Source organism: Serinus canaria, chromosome 4A, assembly GCF_022539315.1.
Source record: "Serinus canaria isolate serCan28SL12 chromosome 4A, serCan2020, whole genome shotgun sequence".
Taxonomy (NCBI): Eukaryota; Metazoa; Chordata; class Aves; order Passeriformes; family Fringillidae; genus Serinus; species Serinus canaria.
The window spans coordinates 5,417,645-5,431,876 of NC_066318.1; the positions used below are offsets into that span (position 1 = coordinate 5,417,645).

At 51.8% G+C, this 14,232-nt stretch overlaps 1 protein-coding gene and 1 long non-coding RNA gene across 2 annotated transcripts in view; both read left to right on the forward strand.

The window, feature by feature from the left end:
- The first annotated feature begins 339 nt into the window (after positions 1–339).
- On the forward strand, positions 340–6,022 carry LOC108962070 (uncharacterized). Its single transcript, XR_007777636.1, has 5 exons — positions 340–416; positions 548–690; positions 3,740–3,924; positions 4,007–4,241; positions 5,853–6,022. It is a non-coding gene; the product is annotated as an uncharacterized LOC108962070 (long non-coding RNA).
- A 1,935-nt stretch (positions 6,023–7,957) lies between these two features.
- EFNB1 (ephrin B1) overlaps positions 7,958–14,232 on the forward strand; it is a 48,484-nt gene continuing 42,209 nt past the window's right edge. Inside the window, exon 1 of the mRNA XM_050974571.1 lies at positions 7,958–8,100. Within this exon, the coding sequence (XP_050830528.1) occupies positions 7,985–8,100 (116 nt within the window). The 5' untranslated portion in view covers positions 7,958–7,984. The remainder of the gene's footprint in view (positions 8,101–14,232) is intronic.

Sequence of the window (14,232 nt, forward strand, 5' to 3'; positions counted from 1 at the left end):
GGGGCACAGGGTGGCACAGGATTGCAGGGGCTACAAGAGTGCAGGGGTGTGCGGGTGCAGGACTGAGGATGCAGGGATGCAGAGTGGATTCAGGACACGGGGATACAGGAGTGCAGGGCTGTAGGATTGCAGGAGTGCAGGGCACAGGAGTGCAGCAGTGAGGGGTCCAGGGGGGCTGGAACTCCCTGTCCTGGCTCCTGCAGCTGCCCGGGAAGCAGCGTGGGCTGCCCGGAGCAGGCGGGCTGCCAGGAGCCGGGGCTGGCAGGGCAGGGTGGGGAAGCAGGAAAGGGAGCCCCGCTCCTCCTCCCCTCGGGGAGAGCTGTGGCTCTCGGCGGGAGGCTTGTGAGTACACACAGACTCTCTGGAGCCTCCCATGTAAATCCTGGCAGGACGCAGCCAGCTCTGAGCTCATTCACGTGAGATCACCGGCTGGTTCGGGGCACGGGGTGGGGACGCGCCGGGAGCTCCGCGGGACCCTGCCCCGGGGGCTGCCCGCCGCTTGGGAGCTGCGAGAAGAGCTCAGCCCATCCCACCCCTCTCCCTACAGGTCCCTCTTACAGCAGCACCGTGCCCATGCGGCCACAGACAGCATTCCCCAACCTCTGCAGACAGCTGGCAGGAACCTGCTGTCACACCCGGGTGCTCTGGCTCTGATCCTGGGCATGGCACGTGGGACACTGGGGATGGCAGGTGTGACACTGGGGATGAGCCCCGGCACTGGGGATGGAAGGTCTGGCACTGGGTATCAGGTGTGACCCTTGGGGTGGGAGATGGGACTCTGGAGGAGGCAGGTGTGACCCTGGGAATGGCAGGTCTGACCTTGGATGTGGAAAGTCTGATCCTGGGGATGGAAGGTCCGACCCTGGGGATGGAAGGTCTGACCCTAAGGATGCAAGGTGTGCCACTGGGAATGGATGGTCTGGCAATGGGGAACAGGTCTGACGTTTGGGATGAGAGTTGTGACCCTGGGAATGGGAGGTCTGGCCCCGTGGATGGTGAGTTTGACCTTGGGGATGGAAGTTGTGACACTGAGGGTGGAAATTGCGACACTGGAAGTGGATGGTCTCATGATAGGGATGGCAGGTCTGGCCCCGGGAATGGCAGGTGTGGCACTGGGAATGGAAGACCCGGCCTTGGGAATAGCGGGTCTGATCCTGGGGTTTTGCACTTGGATTTTGCACCCCTGCCAAGGAGCGGAGGCCGCGGCAGGTGATGGAGCAGCCCTGGGATCGGCGATGCCTCGGGCACATCCACCGGCAGCCGCGTGTCCCGCACAGCCTCGGGCTCCCGGCGCTCCCCCTGGGGCAGGACACAGCCCCAGGTCGCCTCCTGCTCCTCTGCCACCCTCCGCCGCTTTTCCTTTGGTGTTCGGACCCGGCGGGAGCTCTGTCTGCCGTTGCGACTTCCCCCGGCCGGCCGCTGCCGCTCCAAAGAAAACAGACCCGTGTGTTTGAAAATCTCAGCTTACACAGCATTCCTCCAGCTTCTGCTCCTTTTTGGGGCTTCTCCTTCTTTCTCTGGCTCGCTGACCTAAAAATGCACTTTGTGCTTTCCCTGGGAGAGGTGGATGAGGAGAGCTCCGGCATAGCTGCATATTAAACCCCTCGGATTTTCCCGAGGTGCCGCCGCCGCGCTCCCGCTCCAACAACTTTTTAATCACTCGCCCCAGATTGACCCGATTAGATTTATTTTTTTTCCCCCTCGAACAAAACCATGGCGTTTCCTGTGCTCCTTTCTGGCTATTTAGGCCCCTTTCATGTCTCCCTGCCTGTGGAAGGACGGCCGGCCCCGCACACCGGGACGGCGGCGGGAATTTCAGCGGGAATTCTTCCAGCGACAAGCTGCTTATCTTCGCTGCCAGGTCATTAACGAGCTGGTGGTGCCTTTTGCAGGTCATTAAGAGGGATGTCAAGGAATGACCTCGGCAGTGTCCCCTTGGATGTTCCCGCCTCCTCCAGCAAGCTCTGCATGAATGGATATATTGAGACCTCATATATATATATACATGTATAAATATATAAAAATATGCATACATAATCTATTAAAATGCAAAAATTCCTTTATAATGTATAAATACAGGAAATCTATATATACCCACATATAAATATATACTATATATACACACACACACACATATAAAACATAAATACCTACATATCTACCTACAAAATTGCATATATCTATATCTATATATACATGCACACACATTATTATATTTATAGATGTTTCTTTTCCCACCATATTCCTCCTGTAATCTCCCACTGTGCTGTTCAGAGCTGTTCCTTCTGCAGCCAATTTGAGGCATTTTCCTGATATTTTCAACAATAATGGTCAAAGAGCTAAAGGCAGCTCCCGAGCACGTCTCACCCCTCACCTTTGTTCTTACAAGAGTGAGCTGATTCATTTCTGGTGGGGTTTTTGGGATGCACTGCTTGATTTTCTGGAAATATCTGGATGGTCGGGACCCCTCTGTTGCCCTCTCTCCATGCTTAGGGTGGCACCAGCTGCCTGCCAGGGATTTTTCTTGTGGTTTTTGTTGTTCCTTCCCTCTCCCTTTGTCTTTCCCTGGGCACAGCACAAGTCATGGATTTGCTGGAGATGGGGAATGATGTGTCCTGTCCCAGAGAGCAGCGGGAGGCAGAGCCAGGAGGGAATTCATCCTCTCTCACCCATTTCTGTGGCCTCATTCATTGAAGCCAATATTCCTCCCTTCCCAGAGGTCTAGAGGAAAGGGAGCTGCTCCAGTGAGGATGTTTAGGATTAAACCTCTACTCCAGTTCCATTAAAGCTCACTATTAAAGTGCTGGACTCCAGACAATGCTTCTCTGACTTCCCAGCTGCTCCCTCAGCTCCACTTTTCATCTCCAGCCCAACCCCTTCTCAGCCACCTTTGAATTTTCCCCTCTCTTTCAGGGTTTTATTCTTTTTCTTTAATTTTTTTTTTTCAAACCCCAAATCCATGAGTGGCCACTTCTGCAAGTGATAAAAATCTTATTCCCTGCCTTTGGATTTTTTTTTTTTCCAGGCAATTGTAGCTTGCAACACCTTAATTATCGCGGCTCTGAAAACCGGTTAAAGATTTTAATACTTCCTTCCCCAGCCTATTATGCAGCGACTTCTCAGCCCCATAAAATGTTCCTCTGGAGCCCCATGGCCTCGTGCTGCTGCATTTCCCTGCTCTATCCTTTCCCCGTGGATTAAACACTCCCAGCTCCCCCTCTCCCCTTGGGGCAGGTGGGAAGCGCCCGGATTTCCAGGTGGAAAATGGGGCTTTTTTAAAATTGAAATCCTATGACACAGCCAGCAAAAATGTTGCATCATTTTAATCAGGCAGCACATCTGCAGAAGGAGCAAGATTCCCGGAGCCTGAGCGCAGGAGTGATGGGATAAATCACGGGAAAGGCGAACCCTTGACATCACCTTCATTGCTGGTTTTGATGCTCTGATTTCTCTGCTTCCCTGGCACCCATCCTGCCTGGCTGGCTGGCTGGTATTCCACGGGTGCAAGGCTCTTTGGCTGTCTCCATGCATCCCACAAAAAAAACCCCAAAAAAACAAAAAACTTTTTTTTTTGTTTGGTTTGGTTTTTGTGGGTTTTTTTGTGTTTTTTGTTAGTTTTTTTTGTTGTTGCTTTGGTTTTTTGTTGTGGGTTTTTTGTTGTTGTTTCATTTTGTTCTGTTCTTGCTTTTTGTTTTATAGAAATTTGGGTTAATCACGAATTTTGGTCCCATCTCTGCAGGGCTCCTTGGAGAAGCACTTTCCAGGGAGAGGGGCTGTGCCTCTGCCAGGGTGCTGGGGATCCACGTGCCAGCCCGGTGGGATCTCATCCCTTTCATCCTAGAAAACACTTAGGGGGAATATCTCCCTGGTCCCGCGGTGCCTGTGGGATGAGAGAAGTTTATTCCCCACCGATGTTTTATTTAGGTGAGTTTTAAATAACTCCAGTGCTTTCCTGGGGGAACCATCCCCCGGATTTCTGCACTAAGCACTTTTTCCTGGTGTTCAGCCGAATCTTTCTTTTTCTTTTCTTTTCTTTTCTTTTTTTTTTTTTTTTGGCTCAGAAATTTCTCAGGTAATTTAAATGTGAAGTGGCTGTGGAATACATTGGGCTGCAGCTCATCACTTGATGAGGGGCTGATTGGGCTCCGAGAGACTCTGCCAGCAGGGAGGGAGGTGGAAGAGCCGGGAAGTTTGGGAATGATGCCGGGTGTCACCAGTCCAGTCCTTTGAGAATGGAGCAGGTAGGGGAAAATCACCCAGCCCATCCCCAAAAATGTTTTAAGGAGGTATCTAGGTGAAGAGAGAGGAGAGGGAAGCCAAGAGTTTGGAATTCACACGGTGTGGGAAGGGCTCAGCAGGAACTGTGGGAAGGGGGCATGGACTGGGGACGAGGCAGCTCCAGGGCCCCAAAAAGGTGAAGAATTTGGGAATTCAACAATGTCCTTTCTTGTCCCTCACCATTTGCAGGTGAGGATTCTGGGGGAGCAGCTGGTCTGTGGGTACCTCTTGGATCCCTCATGGAATGGGAACCTGGAGCAGCACCCCAGGATGCAGCTGTGTGGGAGCTGAGTCCCCCAGAACTTGTGACATCCACATGGGAATGTCCATGCCAGCCCCAGGAAAGGAAAGGGAGGTGTAAATCCCAGTAACTCCTTGTGGAAGCACAAGGTTCATCCACCATGCCTGGGATTTTGGGCATGGATGGGGTTTGTGGTCCCCTGGACCTGCTCAGAGTCCCCCAGGACATGGATCCCTTCCTTCTCCCACCTGGAGCCCAGCCAGATCCCAGTGTCATGGGTGCATCTGAGGCAGGGAACCATTTCCCATTTAATTTATTGGGTTTTTTATCCCTGAACCATCCAAGGAATTGCCCTGGTTGGTCACCACCCATTCCTTCCCATGGCTGGGTGGGAAAACCTGGTGCTCTGCTTCCCTGGGCAGGTGTTTCCTGCTGGGACAGCACCAGGAGGGCTGGGAAGGAGTTTTCCCACTCTCCCACATCTCCAAGGTGTCCCACTGCCCTGGGTGAGACCTGTTCCCGTTCCACGGGGCCTCTCCCACCTGGAAGTGTTTGGTTTGGTGTCGCTGACACATTCCAGAGTGGGCAGAGTTCACAATCCGGGTTTTTCCTGGCGTGCCAGGTGTGGCTGTGCCAGGTGTGGAACTCTCCATGAAAAGGTGACCTTTGGAAGCTCCTGCTTGGCTCAGCTGTGCCTGCCTCGCCTGCTCCTTCCCCCATCCCAAGGATCCACATCCCCACGGGTCTGATCCCAAAGTGTTCCCAAAGGGATCCTGTGCCCTCCTGGCCAGGATGGGAGGGGGGGGTTGGGCATCATCCTCCTCCTCCTTTCCAAAGGATTCCCGGGCTCCCGAGCCCCACCTGAGCCGGAGTCGGGAGAGCGGCATCGCCATGGCAACGGGACCGGATGTCAGCGGCGGGGATGGAGGGGCAGGAGAGCGGGAACAGGCGGGAACGGGCAGGGAACGGGGAACGGGCAGGGAATGGGCACGGAACGGGGAACGGGCAGGGAACGGGGAACGGGCACGGAATGGGCAGGGAAAGAAGGAATGGGCAGGGAGTGGGTAGGGAGAGCCAGGAACAGGCAGAGAGAGCCAGGAATGGGCAGGAAAAGGGCAGGGAATGGGCATGGAATGGGCAGGGAGAGCCAGGAACAGGCAGGGAGAGAAGGAACGGGCACGGAATGGGCAGGGAGAGAGGGAACAGGCAGGGAATGAGCCAGGACTGGGCAGGGAATGGGCAGGGATCCATGGCCCCTCTCCCAGGACACAACCAGGCACTCAAATATATTTTAAAAATCACATTTTTGGATGTTTTTCTCCTCCTTTCTCAGGTATTTCCCTCTCCTTTGGATCAGGATGGGTCCAGGAGCCTAAATCCTGCTGCTCCCTGTGCCTAGGGAGCCCCACACCTCACATGCCACCCCCAGCTTGGGATTTTCATGGAAAAGATGTAAAAATCACACTTAAAACCTCTAATTTTAATAAATTTTATTAATATGGAGCCAATTTGACCCTGATTGTCTAATTTTTTTTTTTGCAATTTTCTCAATAAAAACGGAACTGACTCTGCCATTTCTTTGAATTTTTGAGCTTTAATTTGAATTATTTTAATAAAAACCTAAGGGACTCGGGGGGGGGGGGTTGGTTTATTTTTGTAGTCTAAAGTGACTTTTTTGTTTGTTTTTCAATTTTCTCAACACAAATGAAAGCGACGCCAAAATTTGTTGGTTTATTTTTGTAACAGAAAGGAGCTGACTTGAGGGTTTTTAAAAAAAATTTCCTTAATAAAAAGTGAACAGACTCAGGAGGGGGTTTTATTTTATTTTGTTTTTATTTTATTAATAGAAATGAAACCAACTCCAAAGGGGTTTATTATTGTTCTTGTAATAGAAAGTGAAGTGACTCCAAAAGTTTTCTTAATAGGAAGCAAATTAATTCTGGATTTTGGCTCCTCCCTCCTCACGGCCCAAATAAAAAAAAACATCAAAATTTCAAAAGCTCCAAAAAGTCCAGAACACATTAAAAAATTGCCACAGAAATAAAAACCCACTTGAAATAAAATTTTAAAAGAACTTCAAACCCCCTCAAAAATAGAAGAAATTTTTTAAAAGTTAAAAAAAACTTAGGGAAGAAAAACTCCAAACAGTTATGGAAATGGAAAAAAAAAAAGTTAAAAAAAAGTTCAGAAGACTTGGAAAATTCAAGAAAACTTGGGAAAAAAAAAACCTAAAAACCATCCCATATCTCATAAATCTTAAAAAAAATCCCCAAAAAAACACCAAAGGAAAAAAAAAAAAAAGAAGGTTTTAGAGGCTTTAAAAATGAAAAAAACCTTCAAAAATTAAAAAACCTTCAAAAATTAAAAAGAAAATAAAAAATGGCAAAAACTTCAAAATACTAAAAAAAAAAAATCTGAAAACTGAAAAACTACACAAAAAACCCTTAAAGAATCAAAAATTGGGGAAAAAAAATTAAAACCCTGTACAAAAGTAAAAAAACCCTCCAAAGTAAAAAAACTCAGAAATTACTTTAAAAACCCTCAAATAGTAAAAAGAATTGAGAAGTCTTTTAAAAACCAGAAAATGTTTAAGAAAGTGAAAAATGCTCAAAAAAAATTCCCAAAAATGTAAAATATTTTTTAAAAATCCTCGAAAAAAGCCGCAAAATTTTAAAAGATCTTTAAAAAACCCTTTGAAAAAAGTAAAAATATTTAAAAATCTTTTAGAGACCCTACAAAATGTCGAAGATGTTGAAAATCTTTTTAAGAAAAATGGGAAAAAGTGAACGAAACCTTTGAAAAACCCTGGAAAAAATAAAATTAGAAAAACTTTTTTTTTTTTTTAATTAAAAAGTTAGATCCCCTCCAATCCGCTGGGAAAGGAGTCCCAAAGCGGTGGGACGCCTTTAACCCGCTCCCGACCCGGGATTTTTGGGAATATTTCGGTGCCGCCGCCGCTTCGGGCGTGGCCGGCGGCGTCCGCTCGGGGGCGCTGCAGGATCGCGGCTGAACGAGAGGGCGAGGCCAAGCGCGGCGCGCAGCGGGGGGCTGCCGGGCTCGGCGGGGATGGGGACGGGCCGGTGCGGTGCCCATACCGGCGCTCCGCCAGCTCGTCCCGAACGCTGTCGCCTCTTTACCCTCCCCCCGGTAACCCGGTAGCAACGTCGGGCAAGCGGGGGGGGGGGGGGGGGCATTATAAAAAGCAAAAATCCTCCGCGCTCCCCTTAAGAACCCACAATGGGCGTGCCCTCCCGCAAGGCCCCCCCCGCTCCGCTCAGCCATTGGCCGCCCGTCCGGGCTGCCCGCACCGCTGCCTGCGCGGAGGGGTAGAGCGGCTGCCGCGGCGGGCGGCGCCTCAGTCGGTGCGGGGCGGGCGGAGGCGGCGGGTCGGGAGCGGAGCGGGAGGAGGCGGCGGCGGAGCGTGATGGGCGCCTGACGCCCGGCCCGTCCCGCCGCCGAGGGACGATGGCGCGGCCCCGCGGCGGGCGGTGGCTGCTGGGTGTCCTGCTGGCCCTGTGCCGCCTCGCCGCGCCGCTCGCCAAGAGCCTGGAGCCGGTGTCGTGGAGCTCCGCGAACCCCAAGTACGTGCGGCGAGAGAAGGGGGGGGTCGGGAGGGACGTGCCTCGCACCCCCCGCGGGGAAAAAGGCACCGAAAGCGTGTTCTAAATGCGAATTTAATGGAAACAGCGAGGTTTTTAAGGTAAAATCACGCCTGGAGGCTGCGGGCTGCGGACGGAGCGACCCCCGGCTGAGGACGGACCCGCGGCGCCGCGCTGCTTTTCGTACCAAAAAAAAAACCTTCTTTCCTTTTTTCCCCCCCGTTTTTAACTATGCTTTTACTTCTCGCAGCTTTTCCTCTCTTGAAATCCGTTTTTGTTTTTGAAAACCACGTTTTGTTTCCTGATTTTTAATTTTTTTTCTTTTTTCATACCTCGGGTTTTTTTGGGTTTGTTTTTTTTTTTTTTTCCTCGGATCGCCGCTTCTCTCCAGCATTTGGATTTATTACCTTTTTTTTAATTATTATTTTTTCTGGGTTTTCTCATCCGAAATCAGCCGCGGAGGAAGGCGAGGGGATTCGTTCCGCCCCCACCTCGGGCTGGGTCCGAACAAAGCGGGCGGTGGGGCTGCTCCGCCTGTAGAGCCACCTAAATTCTATAAAATCATATATTTTTATATAAATCTCTGCATATGGACACGGCTGCCGTGCAGGAACAATATGAAGGGCGAGGAGGAGGAGAAGGAGTGGGGGGTGTGTGGTCGCCCCTACGCCGGGGCTGGTGGTCAGGATGGGTCGGTGGCCCTTGCTCAGATTTATCTTGTGGATCATAGCACGTTTATTTCGCTTACTCCTTTCTCTTTTCAAAAAATTTCTTGCTTTTAGCCTGCTGCTTTTTTTTTTTTTCTTCCCTCCACCACACTTCTCAAGGTAAAAAATAACCCAGAAATATTCCAAAGAGTTTTTGAGGGTTGGAAAGAACCGAAACAATTTGGACAACCTTCTTGCCTGGACACGGATTCCAACCAAATGTTTATTTCCTTGGTTTCTCGGTGGGAAAAAGGAACTTTGCAGGCACACTTTGCGTGTCCCTAGCTCTGAAAGCGCCGGGACGGCGGCTCTGTTGCTTCATTCTCCTGGGTGTGTTTTTCCTTTCTTTGGGAGTTGTGTCAGTTGGCTGGGAGCAGAGAGAGCCTTTTCCCTCAGGAATTGCCCTGCTGGATTTGTGAGCTTGGTGAGGGGCAGGCAAATTGGTTCCAGAATATAGAGTTTTTATTTGGGAAAAGGCAGCTGGAGGTGGAGGCGGCTCCGACTTGGTGCTGGAGGATGCCATGTCACCCCTCTTCCCTTCCTTATCCTGGGTTTTCCTTAAGCTCCCTAGGGCTGGGAAGCTGGGAGGAGGCCGTGGCCATTGACTGGCATGGGGGTGACACTCCAGGACTTTCCACTGAGCCCTGGAATAGTGGCCTTGGAGACGTCCTTCCCTGGTGGGGTGCCCAGAGGGAGCTTGAGGGGTTCCTTGGATTTCCCAAACTGGGACCTTGGTGGTTTTCTGTTCCCAGTTTTTGGGGCTCAGTGGTTTCTGCCTTTGGTTCATTCCATTTTTCTGAGCTCAGAGGTTTTCCCCCAGTTTGGCTCTCGGTGGTTGCCCGCTTTCAGTTCCCCAATTCAGGGACTGGGGTTGTCCACCCTTGGTTTTCCCCACTTCAGAGATCCGAGTTTGTCTGCTTCCAGTTTTCTCTCAGTTTGGAGCTTGTTGATTGCCCACTCTCTGTTCTCCCCAAATTCAGATCTTATTGTTTGTCTGCCCTCAGTTCTCAAGTTTGGAGCTCAGTGTTTTTCCACCCCCAGTTTGGAGCTTGGTGCTTTGCCACCCTCATTCTGCCCTGCTTTGGAGCTTGGTGGTTGCCCGCTCTCCATTCTCCGGGAATTTGGAGTTTGGGGGTTGTCTGCTCTCGGTTGTCTGTGGATTTGGAGTTCAGAGGTTGTCTGGCCTGGGCCCAGCTTTCTGGGAATGTGCCATCCTATATGGGGCTGCTCCTGTGGGTGCTTCCCCATCCCTGTATCCCCACAGGGACAGGAGAGAGTGAGAAGCGTCCGAAACGTCAGCATTTCCACCCAGAAATGGCTCTGCTGGGACATGCATGGGCAAAACCCATGGAAGTGTTTTGCCTTGGTGGGGACTTCTGGGGCCTGGCTGTGACCCCACTCAGATCCCTCCAGTCTGTGCCCCTGCGGAGCAGCCCCGGATCCTCGTGTCCGGGATCCGTCTTTGGGATCCGTTGCTTTCTTTCCCAGCTCCGAGCTTTGCTGGCTGCGTGGCATCAGGCAGAGCCTCCTCATGGCCGCTCCCAGCAAACCTAGCTGAGGAAACCAGTCTGGGGATTGGTGTGCTGGGCAAAGTCTGGCTCCAGCTGGAGGAAAACTCATGCTCTTGGTTGGATTGGGATTATCTTCCAGATAGATCCATAAAACCCCTTCGCCACTGTACTTGGGCTTCCAAGCCCCTTCCTGGGGTAACGCCGGGGCTGTGCCAGCCCCCATCCCATTCTGCTGAGCTTTAAGTCTTGTTTTTAGAGTAAAGAGAGCTAAAGCCTTTAAAAATAACACAGCTAAGTGGAATTTTCCAACGAATCCGAGGAGCAAGCGTGGCGTTCCGGGCCCGGCCAGCCTCAGCGCAATTGCTGTAAATAAGGAAAATATTTTCCTGCCCTTTCTGGGCAGCTGGGAGCTGTGGGCTCCCTCTCTCCACCAGCGAGTCTGGGGCTCCTGGTGTTATCAGAGGGATGCTGATAACATATCCGATAGATGGAATGATTTCCTAATGGAGTTAAGTCAGGCTTAAGCTGTGTGCTGGGTTGAGAAGCCCAGGTCGGCTCCTGGGTGTGTGTCCCAAAGCCAGCGGTGAAATCATCACCCACTTCCCACTGTGAGGATGCTGGGTCTTGAAAGAGAAAAAAATAGGCCTAGGAACGGTTTTGTTGGAAAAAGTGATAATTGTCTCAAACCTGTGCTTGGGATGAGCTCACCCTCTGAGTGAGCTTTCCCTGGGATGCCTGCAGAGCCCTTTGGAAGGGGGCTCGGAGAGGCAATATGGCTTTAATTTATTCCATTGTGTCCAAGGGGGGCTTTGGGGAAAGTGCTTCTGGGATTTACTTGTCCCCTTTGCTGCGCAGCTGGGGGGCAGAGGGAGCGTGCTCTCCTTGGACAGCCGGGAATTGCCAGAGGAATTCTGGCTAAATCCTTCCTCAACTCCCTTGGCTGTAATTTGGGAGAAATATTGACCCTGGTGGGCTCCTGTACCGACCGTTAAAGGGAAACATTCCTAATAAAATATGGTTTGGAAAATTCATTTCAGGCTGGAATTCGCCTCCCCAGAAAGTATTTTAATAAGGAGGTGGGGGAAATGGGACACATCATCCACGCTGCTCAGGAGAATGCCTCCTTTCGCCTCTGCTTTTCCCTCTTGCCCTTCCAGAAAGTTTTGCTCAGTTCCAAACTTGTTAAAAACCAAATAAATGCATTTATTTAAGAAAAAAAAAAAAAAAGGTGAGGGAAAGAGGAAAAAAAACCCCAGACAAAAGTCTAATCCTTCGTGGTATTTTTATTCTGCTTTTAATGACATGATGGTGTCCCATGGAATTCTGTCAGCGCTGGGGTTGAAGCCTGGCAGATCTTTGCTTCTTTTAATGCCGTTTTACGAGGGACAAAGTGCTTGTGGGAAGGCTGTTTCCGAGGGGAAGGGCTGGCCTGGAGCTCTGGAGCAGGGGGTTCGCACTTGTCGGAGCAGATGGAATGGAATTACGGGAGCCGTGGGCGCGGGAGGCGCTTCACAATGTCAGGATTTAGGCAATAGGGAAAACTTGCTGCTTATTTTTAATTAAAAGTAATTTCTGACTTGTGGACACTCCCCCTTCCTGAGGCTGAGAGGTGGAGAATGGGTTTAAACTAAAAAGATGGGAAGTTTAGGTTGGATATTGGGAAGAAATGCTTGGATGTGAGGGTGGGGAGGCTCTGGCGCAGGTTGCCCGGAAAAGCTGTGGCTGCCCCAGCCCTGAATGTGTCCGAGGCCACGTTGGACAGGGCTTGGAGAAACCTGGGCTGGTGGAAGGTGTTGCTGCCCATGGCAGAGGGAGGGGCTGGATGGGCTTTAAGGTCCCCTCCCAACCTCAACCATTACAGGACTTATGATTCTGTGTTCCCATCAAGAATGCCATGGCCCCTATGTGTACCCTGGCCTTTCCAGGGCTTTGCTTCATCTCCAAAGGCTGGCTTGGGCAAAGCAAGCCTGGACAGACTGCTTTCCAGTTGGAGTTTCCCTTTGGAATGGGGGGGGGACCCTTTGCTGCGTGCCAGGCCTTTTGGAGCCCTCTGTGCCCAGCCCATGTTTCACCAGAGGTGTTTTCCCTCTCCCTGTGCCGGGGGGGAAAGGAGCACCCAGGGCTCCTTGCGGGTCGTTTGGGAATGACTTCATTAACTTAAATTAAAAAAAAAGGGAAGGCAGGGCTGCGGCTCTTGCAGTAGCAGGGTAAATACCGCTGGATTCCATAAAATGGATTTAACTGCTTCCTTTAAAAGAAAAAAAGAGCTGTGATGGGGTGGCTGATTGATTGTAAAAGGAGACGGAGCTTTCTCCGGAGCAAAACAGCTGCTGCAGCTCCTTGGATCTGCCTGGCAGTGGGGCTGGATGGGGCTTCCATGCCAGTTCTAACTGGGGAGGGCTGACAGTGGGCTGCCAGGGGCTGCTTTCCTCCACTGCACCTGAGCTCCTGTGTTGCTTTGGGGTCTAAGCTGTTCCCTTGAATCCTCATCCCAAACAGGCTGGATGTGGCAGGGCGGGATGTGCCTGTGCCCTTAGTGGTGTGGCCAGGTGGGCTGGGGGTCTTTCTGAGCAGTTTCATGAGGTGTTTAGGCATTCCCCCAAACAGCTTCACTAGGGGCTAAGAGGTCCCCCCAAGCCTTGTCCATGTTTTTAGGGATCGTGTGGGTTGCAAAGAGCTGGAGTGCATGAGTAGTCCCTTGCATGACGTCCTTCAGGAGCTTTTTGGATTGTCCCCTATAAACCAGAGGCTTAGCAGTGGGGATGATCCCTTGTTTCCCTGTAGGATTTCTATGTCCCAGCTTTCCCATAGCTTTGTGCTCGCTGCCCCTGTGGCAGGGCACCCTGTCCTTGGCACAACAGTGGCCGTGCTGCTGGGAAGCCTGTCTGCCCAAAGAGCGCTGGACTCCAGTGGGAAAACATCTTGGAGCGATCAGTAGCACATGCTACTTGGAGTCTGGCAGCTGGAATAGGGTGGGGAGAAACAAAGCTGATTCCGTTCTGTCTCTAATTAATGATTGCTGGGATCAGGGAGCAGGAGCAGGACTCGCTCGGCGCTATCGCGGCGTCACATCTGGGCAGGAATGCACGGCCGGGCTGTGGGGCTTTTGTTGTGCAGGGCTGAGGGAGAGCCCAGCTCCTTGCTGCTGTTTCCCAATGCTTTTCCCCTTCCCATCTCTTGCTCTGGGTCGGGTGGTGTGGCAGAGAATACTGCTCCGGAGAGGAGGAGGGATGGTGGTGCTGGTCCTCCTGCTTGTGGAGAGGGTTGGTGTAGTCCCAGCATACTTTGGGAGGGGTTTTCTTGCCCCTTGTAGGTTGTCTCCTGCTTGATCACCAGCTCAGAGCTTCGGGGTCCCATCTGTTGTTGAACCCTTCTGATCTGCTCAGGGCTTTGCTGGAACCTCTGGATTGCATCTCCAGGTGAAGCATCAGAGCTCAGCTCATGGCTGTGCTGGACCCTTGGGATCCTGTCCGTGGTTGGAGCAGTGGTGCTGGGCTCGTGAAGTCTCAGGATCCCATTCCTGATTGGAGCCCCAGTGCTCTGCTCACGGCTGAGCCTTGGAGTCCTGGCACTTCTGGCTCCCCCAGCCTGTCCAGGCTTGGTCCCAGAGGTGTCGAACAAGCCAGGGCTAAACGTCCTGCTCGGTAAGGCTGGATTTGTGCACAGTGGGGTTTTCCTGGCCCCTGCCCTTCTGTGGAGCAGGTTCTGCTGGAGCTGGAGTGGAGGCTGCGGGCGGTCCCCAGAGCGTGGCTTAGGGCCTCCAGTCCCTCCTCCCTGGAGGATGAGGGGACAGGTTTGGGGGGTTCCTTTTGGTGTTGCAGTGAGCAGTGGCTTCTCTGTGAGCTCTCCCTGCCGGAGCCCCCGGGCGGGATCCGAGCCGGCTCAGGTGCCGGCGT